Genomic DNA, 24137 nt, shown 5'->3' on the forward strand with positions numbered 1-24137 from the left:
TATAAAAAGAAAAATCCCTGACTTTGTAGTCACAAAAATGTACATGACTTTGGTATTAATTTGGCATTTTAAAGTGCCCATCATTCACAATCCATATGTGAAACACATAATTCTCTCCCTTTTCTGCGAGCTAGCTAACAATGCACTTCATTGGGACTCACCTATTTTGACTACAAAACCCTCTAACCACCTTGCATGGTTTGATATATACGCATTGACGCACATACTTATGCTAGTTCTGTAAACAACAACAGCAGCGACAAAACTTACGATATCCGCTTTCGTTGGGATGGCTGTGTCTTCCAGCACACAAAAAAACGCCGATGTCAAACGAGCATCTTGTTGAGTATTTGTAGCGAAATCGAGAACTCGGTATCCACTCTTCCATCTGCGAATGACACTGAGATTAGCAATTAGGAGGAGTCGTTTTCGTCCGCCAGATAAAACATTTTTTATGCTAGCTGCTACAATAATAATACCTTAGCTTTGTTAATATACAAGTCAGTTATGTAAATGGAACACTGTTGATGTTTGTTTTTGTTTTTTTGTGAGGGGTTTAGCGTGAAAATAGGTATTTCTCTTGATGTTTGTTGTTAGCTGGCTTATATTAACTCATTTTCAAGAACTAGAATGCACAGAAAAGGGGAAAATATATGATATGAAATATATGATGGGCAAAAAGTGCAGTTCCCTTTTAAAAAACACATACAGAAGCAAGTAAAAACATATATACGTATAAAAGGTATAGGAGACATCAATATGATTTATGGCGGCACTTTTCATCATGTGGAGGCGCCAGAGGACTTTCAGGGCGTGAAAAAAAACATTGTTTTGACCATCAAACGGTGTAGAGTTTGTTGTGTTGATTAACAAAGTTAATGCTTTGTGGAAAGTTAATTTGCTATAGATCGTTAAGAATGGAAAGAGACATAAATGGTTCCATATGTGTGCATTGTGAAGTCCCATTAAACATTTTAAAACATTCGACGCCCACATGCATCTTACAGCGATGACTGTGACGGTGGTGACATATTGCATGATGTAACCCAAGTATTCAAAATGTTGGGTTGAATATGTTTGTTGTTTTTATATTCTCCCATATTTACCATCTCACATTTCCTGACAAGTTTCTGAAATACACTTTTAAAGAGTGTAAAACAAACATATTTTATTTGACATTTGTCATTTCTGCATGGAATGTTCATTTTTTTTCCTTCAGAATATTAGGAAAGAAAAGTGTATTTTTTTTTATTAAAATTAAAATTATTCTGACTTCTTCAGTAACATGGATAGTGTCAGATGTGGACATACTGCAGCCAAAATTAAAACAGACAATTGCTTGAACTTTTACTGTGATTTGGCCAAAGGCATAAGGAGAATGGGCAAAAATACAGGATATGTCAACCCACAGCAGGTTTGTTGACATAGTTTCCATCCTTTCATTTTGATTGTTGTGTTTTCAAATGACATTGTAGCGATAATGGGTGCAATGTGCATGGTTCTGAGTTGTGATTCAGGGGCTGGACTGTAGGGGGCGGTGGTGTTTGCATGCGAGTTAAAGACCGTCCAAGAGAGAAGAAGTGTTAATGACGTTTGGAGGGCGTCTTGCTGTTGATTTTTATTTGTTATTTTTCATTTTTCCTCATTGTCATACCCCCGACATTATAATATTTATAATGTGCAAGTCTTTTTTTCTTTCTTTAAGACCTGTTTAAATATTGTAAATATGTACGTTTTGTACTGTTTGTTCCTAAGACTTTAAGTAAAGCTTCAAAAAGCAAACAGGAAGAAATGGGAGTGAGGCAACATTTTTTTTTAAACCATATTCATTCATTGCAAACAACCAAGTGCAATAAGCTATTCATCAGATGATCAAATTTAAAGGTGACCTATTATGCTTATTTTTCAACCATTTGTATTGAGTTGTGGTCTACTATAGAGCAGCTACACACAATAACCTGCGCAGAAAACTTTTTAGATTTTCAGACATCTGCACCTATTCCAGCTGTATTTCCTGCTTTGATTTTGTTTCCCGTTTCTGTTCTCGTCACGCGCCCAAAGTGCTTCCTAACGATGAACCGCATTAAGAAGTCCGCCCCTCTGTGACATCACAAAGGGGAAAGTTTGACCACACTTTTTGAAACCGAGCGTTTTGACCCATCCTAAACTTCTTTTAGGGCTCATTTCCAAATGCGCTAACCTCATTATCTGAAACTTTGGCATCGTTTCACAACATAGAATACAACATTATAACTACATTTATGTGTCAGAAACATTTATAGGTCGCCTTTAAAGCCCAAAATCATCAATGCCGGGTATTCACGCCATCATGACCTCTTGATGGCAAAGGCAAAAAAGCTTTCCCTATCAGAACATGTTCCGATTGTTGAGCTGTATAAGTCATTTCACTGTCATAATAACGCTACATAATCGTTACTTACTCGGTGATATATATGCTTTGAAACATAATACATGACTCATCTTATCTTTAAGTCGAATATAGTGAAGAAATTGTCTGTTGTCACCAGACACCCAGGGATGTTTCATGCATTTTTGAAGCAGTCGCGCCCACAGTTTACACACCCTCACCTCATTCTCCTGCCTGAGGCAAGGGAGGGCAGCCTCCCACATCCAGGCAACTTGGAGGCGGGCCAGAAGGGGACTGGCTTCCCGCTTGTGTCAGGGAGGAACCGGCGCGCCAGGATATCCAAATAAGGACTATCCCATATCAGTTTGTCTCCATGACTCAGCATGTGTCTACATATGCGTATATTTATTGATAGGATAAGAGCGAGTAGGAGTAGAACTTGTCTATAACACTGTATTAAACCTGTGAGACTCATATTGAATGTTTTTTTTAATTGACTATTACATTTAAAAAAAAAAATCGTCTGGGTGAAAGAGCCTCACGGTATTTACAGCGGTGGTTCCTGGCAACGTGCGTCATTAAACGCCTCTGACATCCTGGAGGCGGGGCCATGAGGATGAAGCGACCAATCAACGCCTCGTATCATGTGTCACTCCAAGGCTGACGCGCTCTCGTGCCCGGGGAGTATAAATACGGAAAAAGCGTTGGCCAGTTTGTCATAACAGAGGAAATAACAGACACGGTTGGGCAGAGTCAGGACAATAAAGGCTCCCCAACACACGCGTGGAATGAAAACACCTGAATTAGTTACTGGACTCCGCTTTGATTCCAACTAAAGGTACAATTCGACGACTTGGTATAGTAGAGTTCCACTATTTTGGAAGTTTTGCTGTTTTTGATAGTGATCTTCAAAATAATAATACAGCTGGACTTGCTGGAAATTGAGTTGGGACACCTTCACGAACTCTTGTAGCCTATTTGTCTGATTTGAAAAGCAAATATGTCCACAATAATGGAACAGCCTTTTTATGACGACTCGTTTCTCTCTGCTTATGGCCATCCAGGCGCAGCCCTGCCAGACTACAAGTTGCTAAAGCAGAACATGAACTTGAACTTCTCCGATCCTTACCGGAGCTCCAACTTCAAGTCTCAGCACCTGCGCGCCGACACAGAGTTCTATTCGGCGGCCGCGGCGGACTCGGGACCCCTCAAGCTCGCCTCCCCGGATTTGGAGCGACTCATCATCCAGAACAGCAACGGGCTCATCACCACCACGCCGACACCGAGCCAGTACCTTTACAACCGCGGCATCACAGAGGAGCAGGAGGGTTTCGCTGAAGGTTTCGTGAAAGCGCTGGACGATCTCCACAAGATGAACCAAATGGCACCGCCCAACGTGTCCATCGGAACCGGTGGAGTCGCTTGCTCGGCACCCGGTTCGGTTTTCGGATCATCCATGCAACCGGAACCGCTCGAGTACACCAACTTGAGCAGCTGCTCCACAAACCCCAGCATGTCGTCGGCGGTCAGCTACCCGTCCACCACGATCAGCTACCTGCCGCACCACCCCTACCACCAGCAGCACCCCCAAACCGCTGCGCACGCATCTCACCCCTTCCACGCCGCCGGGCTCCACGCACAGCGCTTCGGCGGCCTGAAAGAGGAGCCTCAGACCGTCCCGGACATGCACAGCAGCGACAACAGCTCGCCGCCCATGTCCCCAATCGACTTGGAGAACCAGGAACGCATCAAAGCGGAGCGCAAGCGGCTCCGGAACAGACTGGCGGCCTCCAAGTGTCGGAGGCGCAAGCTGGAGCGCATCGCCCGTCTGGAGGACAGAGTGAAGGTTCTGAAAACGGACAACGCCGGGCTATCCAACACGGCCTCGCTTCTTCGGGAGCAGGTGGCCCAACTCAAACAGAAAGTGAGGACACACGTGAACAGCGGCTGTCAGCTCATGTTGTCTCCCAAAGTCAAGTCTTACTGAGGAAGCAGAAGCACTTTGAAAAAACACTGGACTGGAACTGCACTGGGAAAAGTACTTGCAAAAGTACTTGCTTAAAAAAAAACACTTTGGGCATTCTGGAACACGAGTTGAACCGTTTACATTTTGTAAATTGTGATTCTGATGTAACTTATTTCTGTTGTTCAGGTTGAGCCTGACATTTTTTTGTACAGTATATATATTTAAGTAAAAAGAAAAGTCAATTAAGAAATGTGTTTTCTTTGGGGGTTTTGTGACATTTCTCAAGAGCAATCATTTGCAGCAGTCAGCAGTTTAAGTTTGCTGTTCAAAACATGTCAGATAATAGCATTGTTTCCTATTGACGTACTAACACTCCTTATAAGGGCAACTTCTCACAAACGTCACGACACTAAACAGGTTTCCGGGAACTCCCTCCTACAATGCTGGTCAGAGAGGCCGCACTGCCGCAAAGTTTTTTTTTTTTTTTTGTGTGGGCTTGTTAAGCAAGCGATGGGAATTCCCCAATCCCCCCCCCCAAACGGTAAACGTTAAAGTTCCCGACAAACAAGTTGATTGTTATCAGCAGCAGCTGGGTTTAGGAATTTGGTAGAATAAAGGCCAGCATTCACGGTGAAATAACTAGGTCACAGTAAGTAAAAGGGGGGGGCTACTTGCGTGCTTCCATCTTATCTACATGATGAGCTAGCGGAAAGCATGCTAGTACGAGAAAATCTGCTAATATAGCTTTAGCGATATACAAAGTTAGACTTAAAAGTATCTCACTGTTACAGGTGACACTATTATAAATATTTTAAGTTTGTTTCAAATAGTATATTTCAAGTAAGGCAGTAACCAATAAAAACAAGCAAAGACTTCCGGGTAGATGGCCACCGGGTCACACGTGACACTCCCTTAACATAAGGTCAACATCCGCCTAGTTAGAATTTGTGTGTGTGTGTGTGTGGCATTTCCAAGTTAAAAAAACCTGACTGTCATCCTTTTCGGTCATGTTGAATTGTGTAAAGTGTAAAAACGTGCTGTACTTCACTGTAACTTTTGCATGATTGAGACCAAATAAACCAACAAATGAACAGGGTGTTTAAAAGTAGGAGTGTGTTTGGGATTGTAGGGCCAAATGTCACCACCTAGCGGTGAACACGTGGTATGTCTTTCTTAAAAGAACACATTATCTTCCTGCTGATTTAATTAATGGCAACACTTTTCTGGAAAAAAGAAGACTAAATATACTTTTCAGTGCTTGAGACATGTCCCACCAGTTATACAATGATGGATGTACAAAGAAGACATAATATTGAACTGGAAATAGACATTGGACATATTGGGAAGCCATTTCTAACTACTCCACAGACACACACCCCTCCATGTGTGGAACAAGTGCTTAGTTTAGTAGACCTTCACATTGTTACTGTTTGGAGAAGAAGTCTTTACTCTTCTGTACGTCAGGAATGATGGTGTCGCCACCTGGTTTCCAGCCTGCGGGGCACACTGAGAGGAAAAAAAAAAGGACAAAGTGCTCGTTTACATATCAGTCATTGACACAGCAGTACAAATGTACAAAGTACAAATGTCAACTACCCTGTGGGATCATCTGATCAGTCATTATGTGTTTAAAGTCAATCAACTCACCTTGCAGGAAACAACATTTTGTATTCTAGAACGCAAAAGCCAACTTATCCACAATAGCTTAGGTTTGAAATGACGCATTAGCGATCACATCACCTGACTACATCTAATTTGCATACTTGGACAGGAAACAAAAAAGTAGACATTTTCAAAAAGGACTCTAAACAGGCAAGGATGTCCGACAGCTCAAAAGTAACCCTTAACAGAACATGAAGCCGACTTATATAATGGGCTCCACACACATCAGGCGTTTCAATGGAACCGTCAATTAATTATCGCAAGTCACCATCCAACACACAAAATTTGTGTTAAAATTTTGTGCTCATGCTGAGGTACGACACACTTCCAGGAAGTTGAAAAATTTTCCTCACTGTCGCCCAGACGAGGACCTATCAGTGGGCCTTTAATGGACCAGGCAATGAAATGAGCAGCCAGGATGTTATTTGGTATTCTTGCAGGTAAACATGCAAGGGAAAAATGCCCGGAGCCATTTGAAATTTGTCTAAAATATACTAGAGAAATAAAAAAGACACAGGCATGGGAACTTAACACCAGAATTAACATCAGTTTGCCTGAATTTACATAGGTTTATCCTTGATACCAGCAAGATGAGACAATCAAAACAGGCCGTCTTTTATCCTCTGATACACCCAATTTCCCTCCAAATCTGACAAAAACTATGAAAAACCTGCAATTCGCTCTGGATGTGAGCAAGTCACTCATTGTCTCCCGTGTGGAACCTATCAATTTCATTTCATGCAGCGGTAAATGGGGGTCCTGCGTTCTAACGCGCATGAAAAAAATAAAATTTCCTAGACTCTGCAAGTGCATGCTGATTTTAAAGATTGTGTACATCTAATGTCACTGTATTAAAAGGTCATTGTTGTCAGTTGCAACAAAATGACATTGCTACCTACTGTACAAAGTTACAACACATTCCTCACTTTTTCCCTTCCAAATGCATTAGTGGCGGGCCACCACAAAATAATGTATGGGAAACTTTGCTTTCAGCTGTCATGCGAGTGTTGCCTTAATTTTCTGCTCACCTTCACCATATTTGTCTGTGTGCTGGAAGGCCTGGACCAGACGCAGGGTTTCATCCACGGAACGACCCACGGGCAAGTCGTTAATGGTGATCTGCCTCAAAATGCCTTTGTCGTCAATCACAAACAGACCCCTGTGGGACAGAAGGCAAGGTTTTATAGTATTGTTTTGTTCCAAAAAAGTAGGAAGTCACTGGAGTTACATGCTATGTCCAACTTCAGATTTTTTGTTGATGACAGTGGTGCACGTGGTTACACGACCCCCCCTGCTTGCATGGTTAAACTCAGGTTTACTCTTCTGTATGTGCCATTTAATTGACTGGCAACCAAGTCCCACTCTACAGAGCATGTAGAACTGGAATTGGACAGGGCCATAATGTTTGCTTGTGTTCTGACACCTGTATGAAATGCCGTCATCCTCCTTCAGCACACCGTAGTCTCTTGAGATGCTCTTTGTCAGGTCTGCCACCAGGGGGATTTTCATGTTACCCAGACCTCCCTGTTTGCGAGGCGTGTTGATCCTACAAGCGAAAACCAAAATAATGTCAATTAGGTTCAATTTCTATTTTGAATGAAATCTCAAATTTTCTGACATCTTTTTTTAGAACCTTCTAGAAATTGGACTTTGATAGACCTTTCTGTCATATCAGAAGCAGCAGCTTATCTAGTGCATGCAGAGGGACCAAGTAACAGGTGATAATCTGATCCAACAGGGTGAGTGCTCCTTCAAGCCAGCATTATTCACCAGTTTATTTTTCACTTATTGTTGGGACAGTCACTTTGTTAGCATTCATACAACCAAATAAGTCACAGCACACATTGTGGTGCGATATTAATTTTTGTTTCGAATAAAACAAAAGGATACAGATAAAGATAATGATCGTTTCAGCAGAAAATCGCAGGGTTCTCACCAAGCCAAGTGACTGAAGTGAGAGTCCACGGAGCAGCCGATCACCTCACAGCCGATTTTTCGGAACTCTTCCGCTCTGTCGCTGAACGCCACAATCTCAGTGGGGCACACGAATGTGAAGTCCAGAGGGTAGAAGAAGAAGATGACATACTTCCCTACATGGGGAAATTAAACAAAGTACCCTTACATGTAGAGCCTCCATGCTGACCTGATGTAATGCTTGTACAAAGTATTTAAAAAAATGATAAAATTGGGATGGTACCTTTGTAGTCAGACAGCTGGATGTCCTTAAACTGTCCATCTACTACAGCTGTGGCTTTAAAGTTTGGGGCTGGCTTGCCAATCTGAGCATTCCCAGCAGACATGATGATGATGGTGATGGTAAGTAACTGCAAGAGACATATTTTTCTTTAACTGCAAAGAGTGTTTTGTAATCTTTGGGGGTTCAAGCACTCCTTTTAGGCTTGCTCAGTGAGTTGAACCACTGAGTCACATGCAAGTCATGTTCAAACTGCAGGGAACAAAAGCCTATTAAGAAACTTACATAACCTAGAAGAGCAAACAGCCAAGGAGGAGGCTTTGGGGTTTGTGCATATATCAGAAGCAGGCATATTTGAGATTAATTAAATAAGCAGCCGCTGTTGAATTAAGCTGCAAACAAAGAAATGCGCAAAAAGTATCTCCGTTTGACGAAAAATGCAAAGTATTCACTTTAAGGTTATGTGGTGCATTTATTGTTGAAGCTGTACAAAACAAGTAGCAGCTATGATACAACAAAGTGCGTCTTGTCAGTGAGCAGAATAAGGACAAAGAACCAAAAGGCCCCCCCAACACACACACTTAAGGATAGCAGAAGCTACAGCGTCATGTTAGCTTATCCAACATCGAACACATTTCAGCTTTTCCCTTTTCTAAATTAAACGTTCATTATACACTGCCCAGTAACAGTGGTGGGATTATAATTTGCAATGGAAAAGTGGGGGAAAAAACGTTAATTTCTCACCTTTCTGAAAGGCCGGGGAGAAGTTGTCACAACCACATAAAGCTGCACGGCGGTGTGCAAGGGTTGTTCAGTCGTCTCACTGCGGCTGCGTGGAATAAGTAGGCTGTGTCAGGCTGATGGGCGGAGGCCGAACGTAAAATGATACTTCAAAATAAAATTTATTCCGGTCCGCCTGTTCCGTTTGATTGATTATGTATTATTCAAGGAATGTTCAACTCATATATTATCATGTTATTCATTATACCTTGCTATATTGCGGAAGTGTACTAGTACTTGTGAGTGGGACCGGTGAGTCAACTGTAATTTGTATTTTACTTTGAAAGGTAAAAAGCAATTCCGGACTGCTACTTCCGATTAGCATTTATTACTATTGTTGACAGAGGGGACAGTCATCTGTGGTTAACAGGTAAATTAATTTGTTTTCTATATGAGATCGATCAATTTGTCTTTACATGAGGGCAACTGAGTTACCACCCTCATCTTGTCCTTTAAAATGTTTTTCACGACTTAATTGCAGGAGACGTCAGTACGCTTGCATAGCAAAACAAAGGGTGGGTGGCTCAGACTATTTAACCTTTATTGTTTTTTATTGGGGTTAAAACTGATTATTTGTAGCATGCTGATATTAATCTGCGGGATTTCAGGAAATTTACTTTACTACGAACAATATGTAGGATCTATTTACATGTGTTTTATTGCTGACTCTATATGATATGATTATGGCTGATCTTTATTTACAATCGTACAAGGTAAAATGACCACTGTAACGCACCAGACTCTTTCCTTCTAGGGACATACAGGTCTTAACCAACTGAAGAAAGAAGAAAATAAGCCACAGATTCATCAGGTAAGCTCTAACCACTGGCTGTGTATATAGGGACCGTCAATAAATTATTATTGCGTTGAAGAGAGTTTGTTAAAAAAAAAAATGTAGAATTAGTATTACCCTGTAACGACGGGATGCCCCACAGAGCCTGGGTTCTGTTCAAGGGAGTTTTTCTTTGCCTCCGTCGCCAAGTGGGTTTTCAGTTTGTCATCTGTTTTTATTTATGAATGTGACCCTCATGTGTAAAGTTCCATGAGATAACTGCTGTGGTGATTTGGCGCTATATAAATAAGTTGAATTTAATTACTAAACATGCATGAAAATTATATATTAAATATATATATACTATTATACATTTCTGCATCTTCAGCTTGGTTGGTCCACCTACAAGAAGAGCGAGATCGAGAGATCCTCAGGAGGTTACAGCGGAATCAAAACCAGCACCGCAATTATGGCGACCTCACAAGAGATGGATCAACAACAACAATCTCCAGTCAGACCATCAGCGCCGTTGCTTCTGACCACATCTCCTTCATCTCTAAGACGAAGCAGCAGTTTGTCTTCTTCAGAGCACCAAACCACGACGACGAAGCCGCTGTGGGCGCCTCTTGAAACTGATGCTCCCATTACGTTAGGTAGGGAGACCCTTAATAAGAAATACTGAGGCTTGGATGCAGCAGGTCCCCAGCAGTTTTAAATCCATGGATCAGAATGAAATAGACATTTTGAGTACATAGTACTACAGTATTAGTGATACTTTTTACTTATCTTTTTTTGCAGCGTCACATAATGATGATGAGGCCCACGTTTGCCAACTATGTAGCTGCTGGTATGAGACACGGAAAGGTCTGTCCAGTCATGCCCGCTTTCATCTACGGCAGCTCGGAATCCCTGACAACGAGATCAAGGGCAGCCCCATTGACTTTCTGTACCAGATAATGAACGAGGAGGACCTCAAGTCCGTCAGTAAGGATCAACAGGAGCCCCGCTCTGGAAACAGTGTACCCGGGACTCCACCTAAACGTCCCTCAAAACCGTCCTCTCCATACACGTCTCCTGCTTGTAAGCGACCAAAGTCTTCTGAGGAGTGCACATGTACTCTTTGCGGGGAGAAATGTAAAAATCGAAGAGGCCTGGCCAGCCATGCACGCTCTCACCTGCGTCAGATCGGGGTGCTGGACTTGCTGGGAAAAGAAGAGTCTGCTATCGACACTATTCAGGACCTGGTGAGCAGTGGCGTGTTAGAAACCATGCAACCCGCTAAAGTGAAAAGTATCTCCAGCCCCAATACCGTTCTCTCTTCAGTACCAGCCTCCCCTGTAGCTTCCCCGCCTGTGTCTCCAGTCACGGGGCAATCCAGGTCCCCTTTTCAGTCCACTTTCCAGAGCCCTGCAAAGTCGCCTCAGATCCCTGGGAATAGGGCTCCAAAGGCTAAGAAGGGCTTTCGTTTGGCGGTGGACCCCCTCCTCAGAAAGCCCAAGCCGGAACCTTTGGAGGTGGATGTGTCTGGACCGATAGGATCCAGCTCTAGCACCAGCAGCACCCCCACTCCGAGCTCATCAGCTCTTGTAACTCCTCCAAAGTCTCTCAGTGCAGGTAACATCTCAGCAGATGTACTACTTAGCCTTCATTTGTTTTGTTGCATCAGTTACTCGATCTAATTGCTCAACATCTCCAACAGATGAACAGTCGCCACCAACAGTCCTCTGCGACTACTGCGGTCAACTCTTTGAGACCCGCAAAGCCCTCTCGTGCCACGCCCGCGCCCATCTGCGTCAGCTTGGTCTCACCTGGTCCATCAAGACGTCACCGATTGATCTCCTCAAAGACGTTATGATGCAAGGGGAAGATGGCGGTAAGGGCTTGTTGTCCGGTGAGGCATCGGCGTTGAGGAAAGCCTCCTTGAGCCCTCAACGTACGAAAAGGATATTGGACACAACCTCAAACTCCTGCTCCTCACCTCTGGATTACTCCATGAAAGAGAAGCCTTCGTATGGCAAGAGTGAGGCTTTAATCTTAGGTAAGACATCAGTGACCAGTATTTCCCTTTGATTTATAGCTTTGGCGGCACAGGGGGCACGACTTGGGCGTGTTGGTTCTATAGCTGAGATAACTCGGCTTCAATATATTGACATATGAATGTGTGTTTGTTTACCTTCTCTCTACCAAACAGGCTGGCTGACAACAGGGTTCACTCTGTGCATGTGGGCGTGTTGGTTCTATAGCTGAGATAACTCGGCTTCAATATATTGACATATGAATGTGTGTTTGTTTACCTTCTCTCTACCAAACAGGCTGGCTGACAACAGGGTTCACTCTGTGCATGTGGGCGTGTTGGTTCTATAGCGGAGTGAACTCGGCTTCAATATATTGACATGTGAATGTGTGTTTGTTTACCTTCTCTCTACCAAACAGGCTGGATGACAACAGGGTTCACTCTGTGCATGTGGGCGTGTTGGTTCTATAGCGGAGTGAAGTCGGCTTCAATATATTTGACATATGAATGTGTGTTTGTTTACCTTCTCTCTACCAAACAGGCTGGGTGACAACAGGGTTCACTCTGTGCATGTGGGCGTGTTGGTTCTATAGCGGAGTGAAGTCGGCTTCAATATATTGACATGTGAATGTGTGTTTGTTTACCTTCTCTCTACCAAACAGGCTGGATGACAACAGGGTTCACTCTGTGCATGTGGGCGTGTTGGTTCTATAGCGGAGTGAAGTCGGCTTCAATATATTGACATGTGAATGTGTGTTTGTTTACATTCTCTCGACCAAACAGACTGGATGACAACAGGGTTAACTCTGTGCATGTGGGCATGTTGGTTCTATAGCGGAGTGAACCCTACTGTCAGTTTTGTCAGTGACAAAAGTATTTTGGCGACTTCAGCTCATTCCGTTGTGTAAGTTCACCTAAGGGTATCATCACCCAGTTTAACTGATGGGCAATTTTATTTGCTTTTGTTGACGTCAGACGCATCCTGCGAGGTTTGCGGGTTCAACTTTGAAAACCGCACGGCACTGGCCAGTCACGCACGGGCCCATCTCCGTCAGCTCGGCGTCGTGGAATGGAAGGCGGAAGGGGCGACATCGCCAATCGAACACCTCAAGGAGTTTATGCAGAAACACCCGGACAGGGTGGCTGCTCTCGGTCGTCGCTACCGGGACGGGGAACTGTGCATCAAGAAGGTGGGTTGTGTTGTGCTGTTGACTCATTTTCATAATTTGGGGCAATACATATTTATTTAGTCAGGCACGTAGCACCGTGAGTTTCTCCAAGCTTTGGCTTCAAGCAGTATTTAATTTAAACCTAAATATAAATGATTCATTCTCTTCCCAGAAAGGGTCTTCATTATCCACTCTGTCGGACTCTGAATCTTTGCCATCCGACCTGAAGAACTCGGTGCATAATGTGGCCAAAGAGGACCAGGGCGTTTCCATTGTCTCACCCAAAAAGCCGCCAGGACAAACATCCTCTGTAACAGCATGTGAAAACGCTGGTGTGCGCTCTCCAAGAGGTGAGAAATGAAACAAGTGACTTAAATATAGTTAATGTCCTTCACTTTGAACACCACTTGTGTTTTGTTTTTATTTCCCCAGAACGTTTGCCTCCAAAACAACTTGTACCTGCACCAGAAGACAATCAAGACAACAACTCCCAGCAACTATCCAGATCCGGCAACATCCCAGCGCTGCTCCCCAAACCTCCTTTAACTCCTTTGGTCAAACTGGTCGGAAAAGTTTACTCCCTCAAATGCAGGTCAGTGCGGAGAATACAAAGAGGCTTTGTCATACAGGACGTTTCTTTACATTGTATATGTACAAGTAATAAAAAATATTATATTTTTTTAATTTTAATTTTAATTTTAATTTTATTATTTTTATTTTTATTTTTATTTTTATTTTTATTTTTATTTTTATTTTTATTTTTATTTTTATTTTTATTTTTATTTTTATTTTTATTTTATTTTTATTTATAATTATATGATATTTGCCAATAATAATATATAATATTATATATTATTATTAGCAAATATAATAAACATATAATACATATAAACATATAACATTTAACAAACATATAATATTATATTATATATTATTATTAGCAAATATAATATAATATTAATTTTATTAGCATGACAATATTATATTATATTATATTATATTATATTATATATCATATTATATTATATTATATTATATTATATTATATTATATTATATTATATTATATTATATTATATTATATTATATTATATTATATTATATTATATTATATTATATTATATTATATTATATTATATTATATTATATTATATTATATTATATTATATTATATTATATTATATTATATTATATTATATTATATTATATTATATTATATTATATTATATTATATTATATTATATTATATTATATTATATTATATTATATTATATTATAAAAATAGTGTTATCACCCGATGTCTGTGAACACATCTAGCTAAGCTTGCATTGTATTATTTGTTGTATTTCCTGCATTTCCTCCAGTTCCTCAAATGTGTGATACTGAACGTTGTGTTGCAGTTTTATTCTTCTGCCGCCAGGTGGCAACAAAATGCCTTCCTGAAGTGTTGACTACCTTCTCATTCATTTCTACTGCACTCTTCTGATCACCCTTCCTTGTGTATGTTTTTTTTTTTTTTGACAGGTTTTGTGAAAAAGTGTTTCACGGGCCACTGTCTGTTCAAGAGCAGTGGATCACACACCTGCAGAAACACATCCTCTCTCTGGGCTACAAAGGCAAAGAGTCCCCCCCTGCTGCTCCGGTATCTCCTCCAGCTCTCATCCATCCGGTGGCTGTCTAGTTTAAACAACTCTCCCAAAACGTATGGATGAATGAATTAATGCATGGTTTATTTTGGAACTGTCTTTACATTGTCATCCAAATGATTCAGTCTTGTATTTGTGCTGCTTAATTATTAGCAATTTTATGAGGGACCAAACCTCATTTTAGCTTCAAGCAGCGCAATGAAGCCCTTTTGAGTGTAGAATCCTTGTCAAGGCACATTTTTACACATGTATTTTATGTTTATACTTAAATATGGCAGAATACACATTATACTTAAGATTGATAGTAGTTACAGTATAAGCACTGTTATCTACTCTTTTTACTGTGTATGATCTCCTTTTACTTATCCTTTTTAACACATGTCAATTAAATTCTGTCTCTTGTATACGTGGTGTGATTTAATTGAAAGTATCATTGAGTGCATCCAGTCTACTCTAATATTTAGGTAACATTACCAAAGGATTAGATACTGGCCTTGATTGGATTTCCTGGGTTCATTGTTTACAAACATCCCCTGTCAAATATGCATCCAGGCCAGTGTTTATTCTCCATTGATAAATGGGCTTAAAAGTGCAACACAGGCCTTTTTCATGCATTTCACTTCATTATTAACGACATGCTGCAGTAAGTGAAGTGCAGAGTAGAATCAAACAAACTAAATCAATGATACTACCCATTTTACATTTAAAGAGGAAGCCACTTATTTACTTCACAGGAGATCACATACAACAACAAATATTCTACTTGTTCCTTCCTGGATGCAATAAGGTAGATTTATTTGAGCTCTTATCTTGCATACGTGGTACCCAGGCGGGATTTACGTACATGTTGCCAAACCTTGAGTTTACAACAGCATCAGTTTTATCAGAGCTGAACATCTCTGTAAGGAAGAGCATATAGAAACACACTGTAGTAATATATAACATATAATAACAATCACCATATTGTGCTTTGAATTTCGCGGCTTCACTGTAACGGTTTTTCAAACATATAAATCATGCTGTTTCGTGGTTGAATACAGTAAAACAAAAAGGTATATATTTATTAAAATTATATGCATTTTTTGCCTAAATTCTGCATTTTCCAGCATAAAAATTGCTGAGTGAATATATAAATACAAGGCAAAAGACACACTGTAATTCTTAATTCATTCTTAACCAAAGATTTTTTCTGGGTACTCCGGTTTCCTCCCACATTCCAAAAACATGCTAGGTTAATTGGCGACTCCAAATTGTCCATAGGTATGAATGTGAGTGTGAATGGTTGTTTGTCTATATGTGCTCTGTGATTGGCTGGCGACCAGTCCAGAGTGTAGCGTAAGTGGCGGATAAGCGGCATAGAAAATGAATGTATGATCATTTAAATCACGCGGCCCGCGGGCCAAACGTGGCCCGCAGGACACTAGTTTGAGGCCCCCGCCTTGATATGAAAGTTTAATGTCAACACAAATTCAAAAAGCCGCACACACAGCAGCCTCTCAAGCATTACGTCACATGTGGCAGAGCGCCTCAGTGCCTCTCAATTTAATGGCCTAATGAAAAACAATGAAAACTAGAACATTTTCGTCACTTTCTAAAAAAAAACAAAAAAAAAACAGGACAAAACATGAGTTTGGTCAATTCTACATGAGAAGCACTATCATTGTGGTTTGAATGACGCAATAACAAGGTGATTAGAAGCAAAACTTCACCATTTACTGAAATTATATCTCAGTACTTGAACGTCCTAAAGTGGACATAAAAGTCTCCCTAGCTCTTTAAGCAGCAGAATTCTGGTGACACACATGGTACTTCTGCATATTTCATACTTTTCATGCAATGAATGGTCTGCTTACTAATGTTTATGTTTCATATTTCAAACAGTGCTACTTTTATACCACGGAACCAGGAATGGTTAGACTGACTCAACAAAGTAAAAGTAATTTCCAGGAAAAAGGTGCAGTGCTGTTGGGGCCTCAGCCAGTTCTGACTCTTCAACGCTCTGCAGGGGGGGGCAGGGGGGGGTCGTTAGAAAGTCAGCAGTTGGCTGATTGCAGCAGCACTTAGCTTGTCAGGAAGTTTCAGGCTCAATCGATTAGAGTGATTGGGGAATCAAATATGACAAAGTTTTGTGTGAAATGTGTTCCCGTATGTTAGCTGGTTTTCATCTTCAAGCAAAAAAAAAAACCAAAAAACACCATTCATTCATTTTCTACCGCTTTTCCTCACGAGGGTCGCGGGGGGTGCTGGAGCCTATCCCAGCTGTCTTCGGGCGTAAGGCGGGGTACACCCTGGACTGGTGGCCAGCCAATCACAGGGCACATATAGACAAACAACCATTCACACTCACATTCATACCTATGGACAATTTGGAGTCGCTAATTAACCTAGCATGTTTTTGGAATGTGGGAGGAAACCGGAGTACCCGGAGAAAACCCACGCATGCACGGGGAGAACATGCAAACTCCACACAGAGATGCCCGAGGGTGGAATTGAACCCTGGTCTCCTAGCTGTGAGGTCTAACCACTCGACAGCCGTGCCGCCCTTCTTTGGTTTATTCATTCATTCATTCATTTTCTACCGCTTTTCCTGGAGCCTATCCCAGCTGTCTTCGGGCGAGAGGTGGGGTACACCCTGGACTGCTCCTCCTAGCTGTGAGGTCTGTGCGCTAACCCCTAGACCACCGTGCCGCCCCCCAAAAAACACCATTTATAGCATAAAAGAAAACATTGTGAAATGAGCGTTGTAATATTATAACGTTGGAAAACCTGTTTGTTTCGACTTTTAAAAAGATATGTCTTTCTTAATGATATCTAATACACTGTTATTATCCAGCTTTGCATTTCAGATACCGATCCAGCCAGCGGCTTTTCCCCTCAAACTGTCAGTAATGATGAACACATTATGTTTACTTCTTTCACTGGATATATTTCACAAATAATCACTGTTGACGCAAAGCAGAAAAAATATGCAAGAAATATGCAATATAAGTTACGGAAAAAGTGCCATATTTATTATAAACTTTGTGATAGAAGAGTTTCTGCTAAAACAAAAGGAAAGGTATACAAAAAAGGCCAGCCATGCCGTTTGGTCTAGAGCAGGGGTCTCAAACTCGCGGCCCGCGGGCCAAATGCGGCCCACGAGACGCTAGTTTGAGGCCCCCACCTTGATACCAAAGTTTAATGTTGAAATGACAGCTTAAAGCTGTGTGCACACCGGACACAATTAACATGATTTTGCCCCGCCCATACTGTTAGCCTACCCTGTTACCCCGCCCTGTTTTGCTTTGGATTAGCAATGAAGCTAAAGGCTTATATGACGCTGGGTACAAATAAATGCAGGAAATGATTTGGAATCAAACGGAAAATACACGTCAAGATAAAGCATCTCATCAAACATGTTGTTAAAGTTACCACGCTGCTCCCAGATGGAACTGAGTACGATGCTAACTTGCTAATTGGGTAAAATTATTAAGTTTCATTAATGTTCATGTTAAAGGTTAAATAACTGTTAATACTGTACATTTGAATCTGAAAAAAATAATTTCTCTACCAACTGTATGTGGTTTCTTATGTTTTTCTTATTTGCTGTTTTATTATTATTTTACTTCTTTATTACTGATTGATTTATTGTCTTTATTCTTAATTTGTTTATTTTTTTTATCTTATTTTGTGTATAGAAAAATAAAAATTAAGATATTTGATTTTGGTGTGGAAAACCGGAACCAAAGTATTGAAAAAGTGTAGGGTATAGCAGAAGCAAAAGCATTGAAGATAGTTCTTTTTATTGATTTTTTTCCCAGTTTTTAATAAATGCGGCCCGGCTTCACCCAGAACCTAGCTCCGGTGGCCCCCAGGTAAATTGAGTTTGAGACCCCTGGTCTAGAGACAGGAAGCAGAACTAGAGGTAGCAGAGATGAGGATGCGGGAGTGACCATGATGGATAGGATCAGGAAGGAGTACATCAGAGGGACATTACATGTTAGAGACCTTGGAGATAAAGTCAGAGAGGCCAGACTGAGATGGCCGGGACATGTCCAGAGTAGAGATAGTGAATATATTGGTTCTCAGTGGGAGTGACCAGGATGGATAGGATCAGTAAGGAGTACATCAGAGGGACATTACATGTTAGAGACCTTGGAGATAAAGTCAGAGAGGCCAGACTGAGATGGTTGGGACATGTCCAGAGTAGAGATAGTGAATATATTGGTTCTCAGTGGGAGTGACCAGGATGGATAGGATCAGGAAGGAGTACATCAGAGGGACATTACATGTTAGAGACCTTGGAGATAAAGTCAGAGAGGCCAGACTGAGATGGCCGGGACATGTCCAGAGGAGAGATAGTGAATATATTGGTTCTCAGTGGGAGTGACCAGGATGGATAGGATCAGGAAGGAGTACATCAGAGGGACATTACATGTTAGAGACCTTGGAGATAAAGTCAGAGAGGCCAGACTGAGATGGTTGGGACATGTCCAGAGTAGAGATAGTGAATATATTGGTTCTCAGTGGGAGTGACCAGGATGGATAGGATCAGGAAGGAGTACATCAGAGGGACATTACATGTTAGAGACCTTGGAGATAAAGTCAGAGAGGCCAGACTGAGATGGTTGGGACATGTCCAGAGTAGAGATAGTGAATATATTGGTTCTCAGTGGGAGTGACCAGGATGGATAGGATCAGGAAGGAGTACATCAGAGGGACATTACATGTTAGAGACCTTGGAGATAAAGTCAGAGAGGCCAGACTGAGATGGTTGGGACATGTCCAGAGTAGAGATAGTGAATATATTGGTTCTCAGTGGGAGTGACCAGGATGGATAGGATCAGGAAGGAGTACATCAGAGGGACATTACATGTTAGAGACCTTGGAGATAAAGTCAGAGAGGCCAGACTGAGATGGCCGGGACATGTCCAGAGGAGAGATAGTGAATATATTGGTTCTCAGTGGGAGTGACCAGGATGGATAGGATCAGGAAGGAGTACATCAGAGGGACATTACATGTTAGAGACCTTGGAGATAAAGTCAGAGAGGCCAGACTGAGATGGTTGAGATAGTGAATATATCGGTAGAAGGATGTTGCCAGGTAGGAGGCGTAGAGGAAGACCAAAGAGGAGGTTTATGGATGTAGTGAAGGAGGACATGAGGGTAGTTGGTGTGAGAGAGACAGATGCAGAAGACAGGATTGGACGGAGGGGATTGATTTGCTGTGGCGACCCCTGAAGGAAAGAAGAAAATGTCATTTAAAAAGCACGTTCTTCTACAATCGACACAAATTAGAGATAATAAATTCACAAATAAAAACTAAATTACTGCTGGTCATTATGCAAACATGACACAAGCATCCGTATAAGAAGAAAGTTAAGTGCAAAGTATGACACTCTGAAGTGATACAATCAGTAAAGCGATAAAGTGGCCTCATTCAGCACATCTACTGTGGCTTATCATGTTGATACTCAGCAGCTGCGTGTGACTGAGTTGAGTCGTTGAGTCGAGATGTGATATTAGATTGGAAGTACAACAGGAAGACATACTTACTTTACAGTCATTGCCAAACTTGTATACAATAAATATAAAACCCATCCATCCATCCGTTTTCTATACTGCTTATCCTCACGAGGGTCGCGGGTATGCTGGAGTCTATCCCAGCTGTGTGACACACTGGGTACACCCATGACTGGTCGCCAGCCAATCAATCACAGGGCACATATAGACAAACAACCATTCACACTCACATTCATACCTATGGACAATTTGGAGTCGCTAATTAACCTAGCATGTTTTTGGAATGTGGGAATTTAGGAAACTGGAGTAGCCACGCACGGGGGCGACATGCAAACTCCACACAGAGATGCCGGGGAATCGAACCCGCATCTTCCTAGATGTGAGGCCTGCGCGCTAACCACTCGTCCACCAAGTGGCAATGGTGTCTTATCCGACATAAACGAGCGGGAGTGGAGCTTCACTTCCGATTGAACGCCGTGTAATGCTGATGCGAAAGATGCAAAAACCTCTCTACAATGCAACCCAACCCCGACAAGCAACAGAGCCGAAAAGCCGAAAAGCCGAAAAGCTTGGACACACTCAATACCTCGCTTTCCAGGTGCATTGCAGGAATAAAATAAACAAAAGCCCAACAAAATATCGACAATAATATCGCTTAGCGTTAATTTGTGGGATAAAAACATTTAAAAACATACCTGCATTGTTTTGTGATTCACTTAAATAAAACTTTGTTTGTCCACTCATATTTTTTCATTGTATTTTTCTTAAAATTCATGTCAAAAACTTTGTCTCGTCTCCTGGACTGGACACTTCCTGTCTTTCCGAATTAACTTAATTAACTCCTAGATTAGTTTCTGACTCATGTAAATCCCTGCGCTATGCCGATGATGCATCTTTCTCTGCTATCCTTCAAATCTCTCATGAGCTTTTTTTAGACCATTGTGGCAGTCAGCCAACTGACTCCGCCCACTCTCTGTGACTGTGACTGTTGTCTCCTCCGCATCCACAGAAGGTCAGGAATAGCGTCATTGCGTCCTTGAACTGAAACGTATCTGCGCCTTTAATAGCCAAATGTCGGTTGCATTCTTCATTGTCATGTGAAACTCCCACAAAAAAAACTCTGCTTCTTCCTGCTCCTTTTCACACATCCTTAGCTGTCAAGTGTTGACATGTACTCTGATGTAACCTTGTATGCATGTTTCAAATAAATCAAAAACAAAACTATTAAAAGCTGTAACCTGATCCGGAATAATCACATTGCAGATCTCACGTGGGAAGCTTAGAAACATTGTGTACAGCCAAGTTTTTGAACCCTTCACCGCGTCATTCCGCCTCTCCTCTCACCTCCGTACTGGGATCTGATTCCCCCGGGTTCAAGCATCACTGAAGCACAACGAGAGACAGAGTCTACAATTAATCTGGCGTGAGTGAAAAAACGCACTGCAGTGCCGCAGTGCTCTCTTCTTTTCAACAGAATGGACTGAAATTAAGAACGACAAACGTTCCAGCTCTCCTCTACTAGATGGAGAAACTGTTTGACTCTTACTCACCGGACACTTTCTTAAGCACACTTTTTGAGAGCTTTTTGAGATCTGAAACATTATATTTGATATTCAAAACCCGATAATATGCTTCTTACCATTATCCAATTATTTTGCTTTATATAAAAGAGTTCTAGGCATCCGGTACATAGTATTGCACTTAAAAATGTACAGGTACACATCATGTCTTGTCAAAGCATCTTCCTGCTAGAAAATGTTGAGTGAGTTGAGTTGTGGTACGGCGCTGGATTCATAGCTGCAGCACTCTCTTTTTTTCCTGCACACTGTGACATCAAGCTACTTTCGATTTAAATCAGGGGTCTCAAACTCAATTTACTTGGGGGCCACTGGAGCTAGGGTCTGGGCGAGGCTGGGCCGCATCAGGTTTTCCAAAAAAAACCCCCAAAAAACGCATTTATTAAAAACAGAAAAATGAATACACTTTGCTTTGGTTTTGATTTTCAACAAGAAAAGCTCTGATAAAACATTCCACTGTTCTCAAATATCTTACTTTTTATTTTTCTACACAAAATAAGATGAAAAATAAATAAACAAATCAAGAATAAAGAAAATCAATCAATCAGTAATAAATAAATATAATAATAATAATAAAACAGCAAATAATAAAAACTTAAGAAACCACATATAGTTGGTGGGTAGACAAATTATTTTTTTCAGATTAAAATTAACAAAGCTTTATTAGAGCCCTGTAGACATGACAAAACACGACTATAGTCACATTTATACTCTTTTTATTTACAACATATTGCGCAACTGCAGGGTCTTGAGACACATGCTAACTCGCAAACTAGACAGCTAGCGACCTAAACGGTAGCCTTCAAGTTATTTCCTTTAAACTTAAATAGCCAAAAACTTACCACTTCCACACGGATAGGGAGGATAACTATTAACAGTTATTTAACCTTTAACATGAACATGAATCAAACGTAATAATTTTTTCTGGGTACATGATACCATACAGCATCCATATCAAACTTGCGCGGGCCGCACTAACATTAAACTTTCATATCAAGGCGGGGGCCTCAAACTAGTGTCCTGCGGGCCACATTTGGCCCACGGGCCGCGTGTTTGAGACCCCTGATTTAAATGATCATACATTCATTTTCTATGCCGCTTATCCGCCGCTTACGAGGTACACTCTGGACTGGTGGCCAGCCAATCACAGGGCACATATAGACAAACAACCATTCACACTCACATTCATACCTATGGACAATTTGGAGTCGCTAATTAACCTAGCATGTTTTTGGAATGTGGGAGGAAACCGGAGTACCTGGAGAAAACCCACGCATGCACGGGGAGAACATGCAAACTTTCAAACACAGGTCTTCCCGATTTCCTGACTGTGTGACATTATAGTTTTTATAAATGTGAGTTTCTATTGGGTTTATATTGTTAGATTGTGCAGGTATGCATAATAAACATACTGTAAACACTCAATGAAGGAGTATGAATTCTTACCAGCCTGATTGAAATGCGATCCATCCAGTGTGTACGATACCTCTCATCACCCTGTGACCTTGAATGGAATACAGAAAATAGATGGATGAAAAAAAAATCGTCTGGTTTATTGATTTTTTTTTTTTTTTTTATAAACAGCCAGTTCATTTATCACATGAATGCCTTTTACTGCAAGGGCTCCTGTTATGGACGCATGCAACCATTGGACACAGCAAATACACTGTGGTGTCCATTTCAATATTTGTTTGCTTTTTCCTCTTGTACTGACTGAACACACAGAAACGACAAAGGCATACATTAGTGTGGAAAAAGTGTTTTCTCCCTCTTTTTTGCATATTTGTCACAGTTAAATGTTTCAGATCATCAAACAAATGTAAATATTAATGAATAAATGTGAAATGTCAAACTCGTTGTGGGGTCTTTTGTGACCTTTTTGTCACAAGAGTCGTCACTGTGCTCTTGATTTGCTGGCAAGTGTGTGTAATTATGCTTGTAGTTGCTGCTGAAGTTTACAATAAAGTTTAAGTGAGAAAATATACAGCTCTAATCCACTCTAGTGTGAAATTTACCCTCCTCTCACAACTCATCACTGTGTTGGCTATATTAATTTATCAATTTCAGTCATGGTTTATATGTATTTCACATTGTTTTCTACCATTATCATTCATTCATTCATTTTCTACCGCTTTTTCCTCACGAGGGTCGCGGGGGGTGCTGGAGCCTATCCCAGCTGTCTTCGGGCGAGAGGCGGGGTACACCCTGGACTGGTCGCCAGCCAATCACAGGGCACATATAGACAAACAACCATTCCTAGCTGTGAGCTAACCCGTTTTCTACAATTATTCTCTGTCAAATGCATTTTGTGTTCATAGTTGTGGTTGTAGGCGGCACGGTGGTCTAGGGGTTAGCGCACAGACCTCACAGCTAGGAGACCAGGGTTCAATCCCACCCTCGGCCATCTCTGTGTGGAGTTTGCATGTTCTCCCCGTGCATGCGTGGGTTTTCTCCGGGTACTCCGGTTTCCTCCCACATTCCAAAAACA

The 24137-nt window shown here is 41.3% G+C and overlaps 3 protein-coding genes across 5 annotated transcripts; 2 read left to right on the plus strand and 1 right to left on the minus strand.

The window, feature by feature from the left end:
- Positions 1 to 3084: 3084 nt before the first annotated feature.
- On the plus strand, positions 3085 to 4414 carry junba (JunB proto-oncogene, AP-1 transcription factor subunit a). 2 transcript variants are annotated; one of them, XM_058072873.1, is made up of 2 exons: positions 3085 to 3206; positions 3433 to 4414. In XM_058072873.1, exon 2 carries the CDS (start codon positions 3471 to 3473, stop codon positions 4353 to 4355), a length of 885 nt encoding a protein of 294 aa, XP_057928856.1. In that variant the 5' UTR covers positions 3085 to 3206; positions 3433 to 3470; the 3' UTR covers positions 4356 to 4414. The 2 variants fall into 2 exon arrangements, with proteins under 2 accessions (XP_057928856.1, XP_057928846.1); XM_058072863.1 differs by having other exon boundaries at positions 3093 to 4414.
- Positions 4415 to 5520: 1106 nt separating this feature from the next.
- prdx2 (peroxiredoxin 2) lies at positions 5521 to 9019 on the minus strand. Its single transcript, XM_058072886.1, has 6 exons — positions 8935 to 9019; positions 8194 to 8320; positions 7933 to 8086; positions 7420 to 7542; positions 7025 to 7155; positions 5521 to 5840 (listed from the first exon to the last, which is right to left on the minus strand). Exons 2-6 carry the CDS (start codon positions 8294 to 8296, stop codon positions 5758 to 5760), a joined length of 594 nt encoding a protein of 197 aa, XP_057928869.1. The 5' UTR covers positions 8297 to 8320; positions 8935 to 9019; the 3' UTR covers positions 5521 to 5757.
- Positions 9020 to 9252: 233 nt separating this feature from the next.
- On the plus strand, positions 9253 to 15279 carry LOC131129360 (protein Wiz-like). Of its 2 annotated transcripts, none has more exons than XM_058072848.1 (9): positions 9253 to 9340; positions 9725 to 9781; positions 10131 to 10395; positions 10541 to 11356; positions 11442 to 11780; positions 12732 to 12946; positions 13098 to 13275; positions 13358 to 13517; positions 14449 to 15274. In XM_058072848.1, exons 3-9 carry the CDS (start codon positions 10212 to 10214, stop codon positions 14603 to 14605), a joined length of 2049 nt encoding a protein of 682 aa, XP_057928831.1. In that variant the 5' UTR covers positions 9253 to 9340; positions 9725 to 9781; positions 10131 to 10211; the 3' UTR covers positions 14606 to 15274. The 2 variants fall into 2 exon arrangements, with proteins under 2 accessions (XP_057928831.1, XP_057928820.1); XM_058072837.1 differs by lacking the exon at positions 9253 to 9340 and adding an exon at positions 9350 to 9485 and having other exon boundaries at positions 14449 to 15279.
- The last annotated feature ends 8858 nt before the right edge of the window (positions 15280 to 24137 follow it).

This window comes from Doryrhamphus excisus, chromosome 1, assembly GCF_030265055.1.
Source record: "Doryrhamphus excisus isolate RoL2022-K1 chromosome 1, RoL_Dexc_1.0, whole genome shotgun sequence".
NCBI lineage: Eukaryota > Metazoa > Chordata > Actinopteri > Syngnathiformes > Syngnathidae > Doryrhamphus > Doryrhamphus excisus.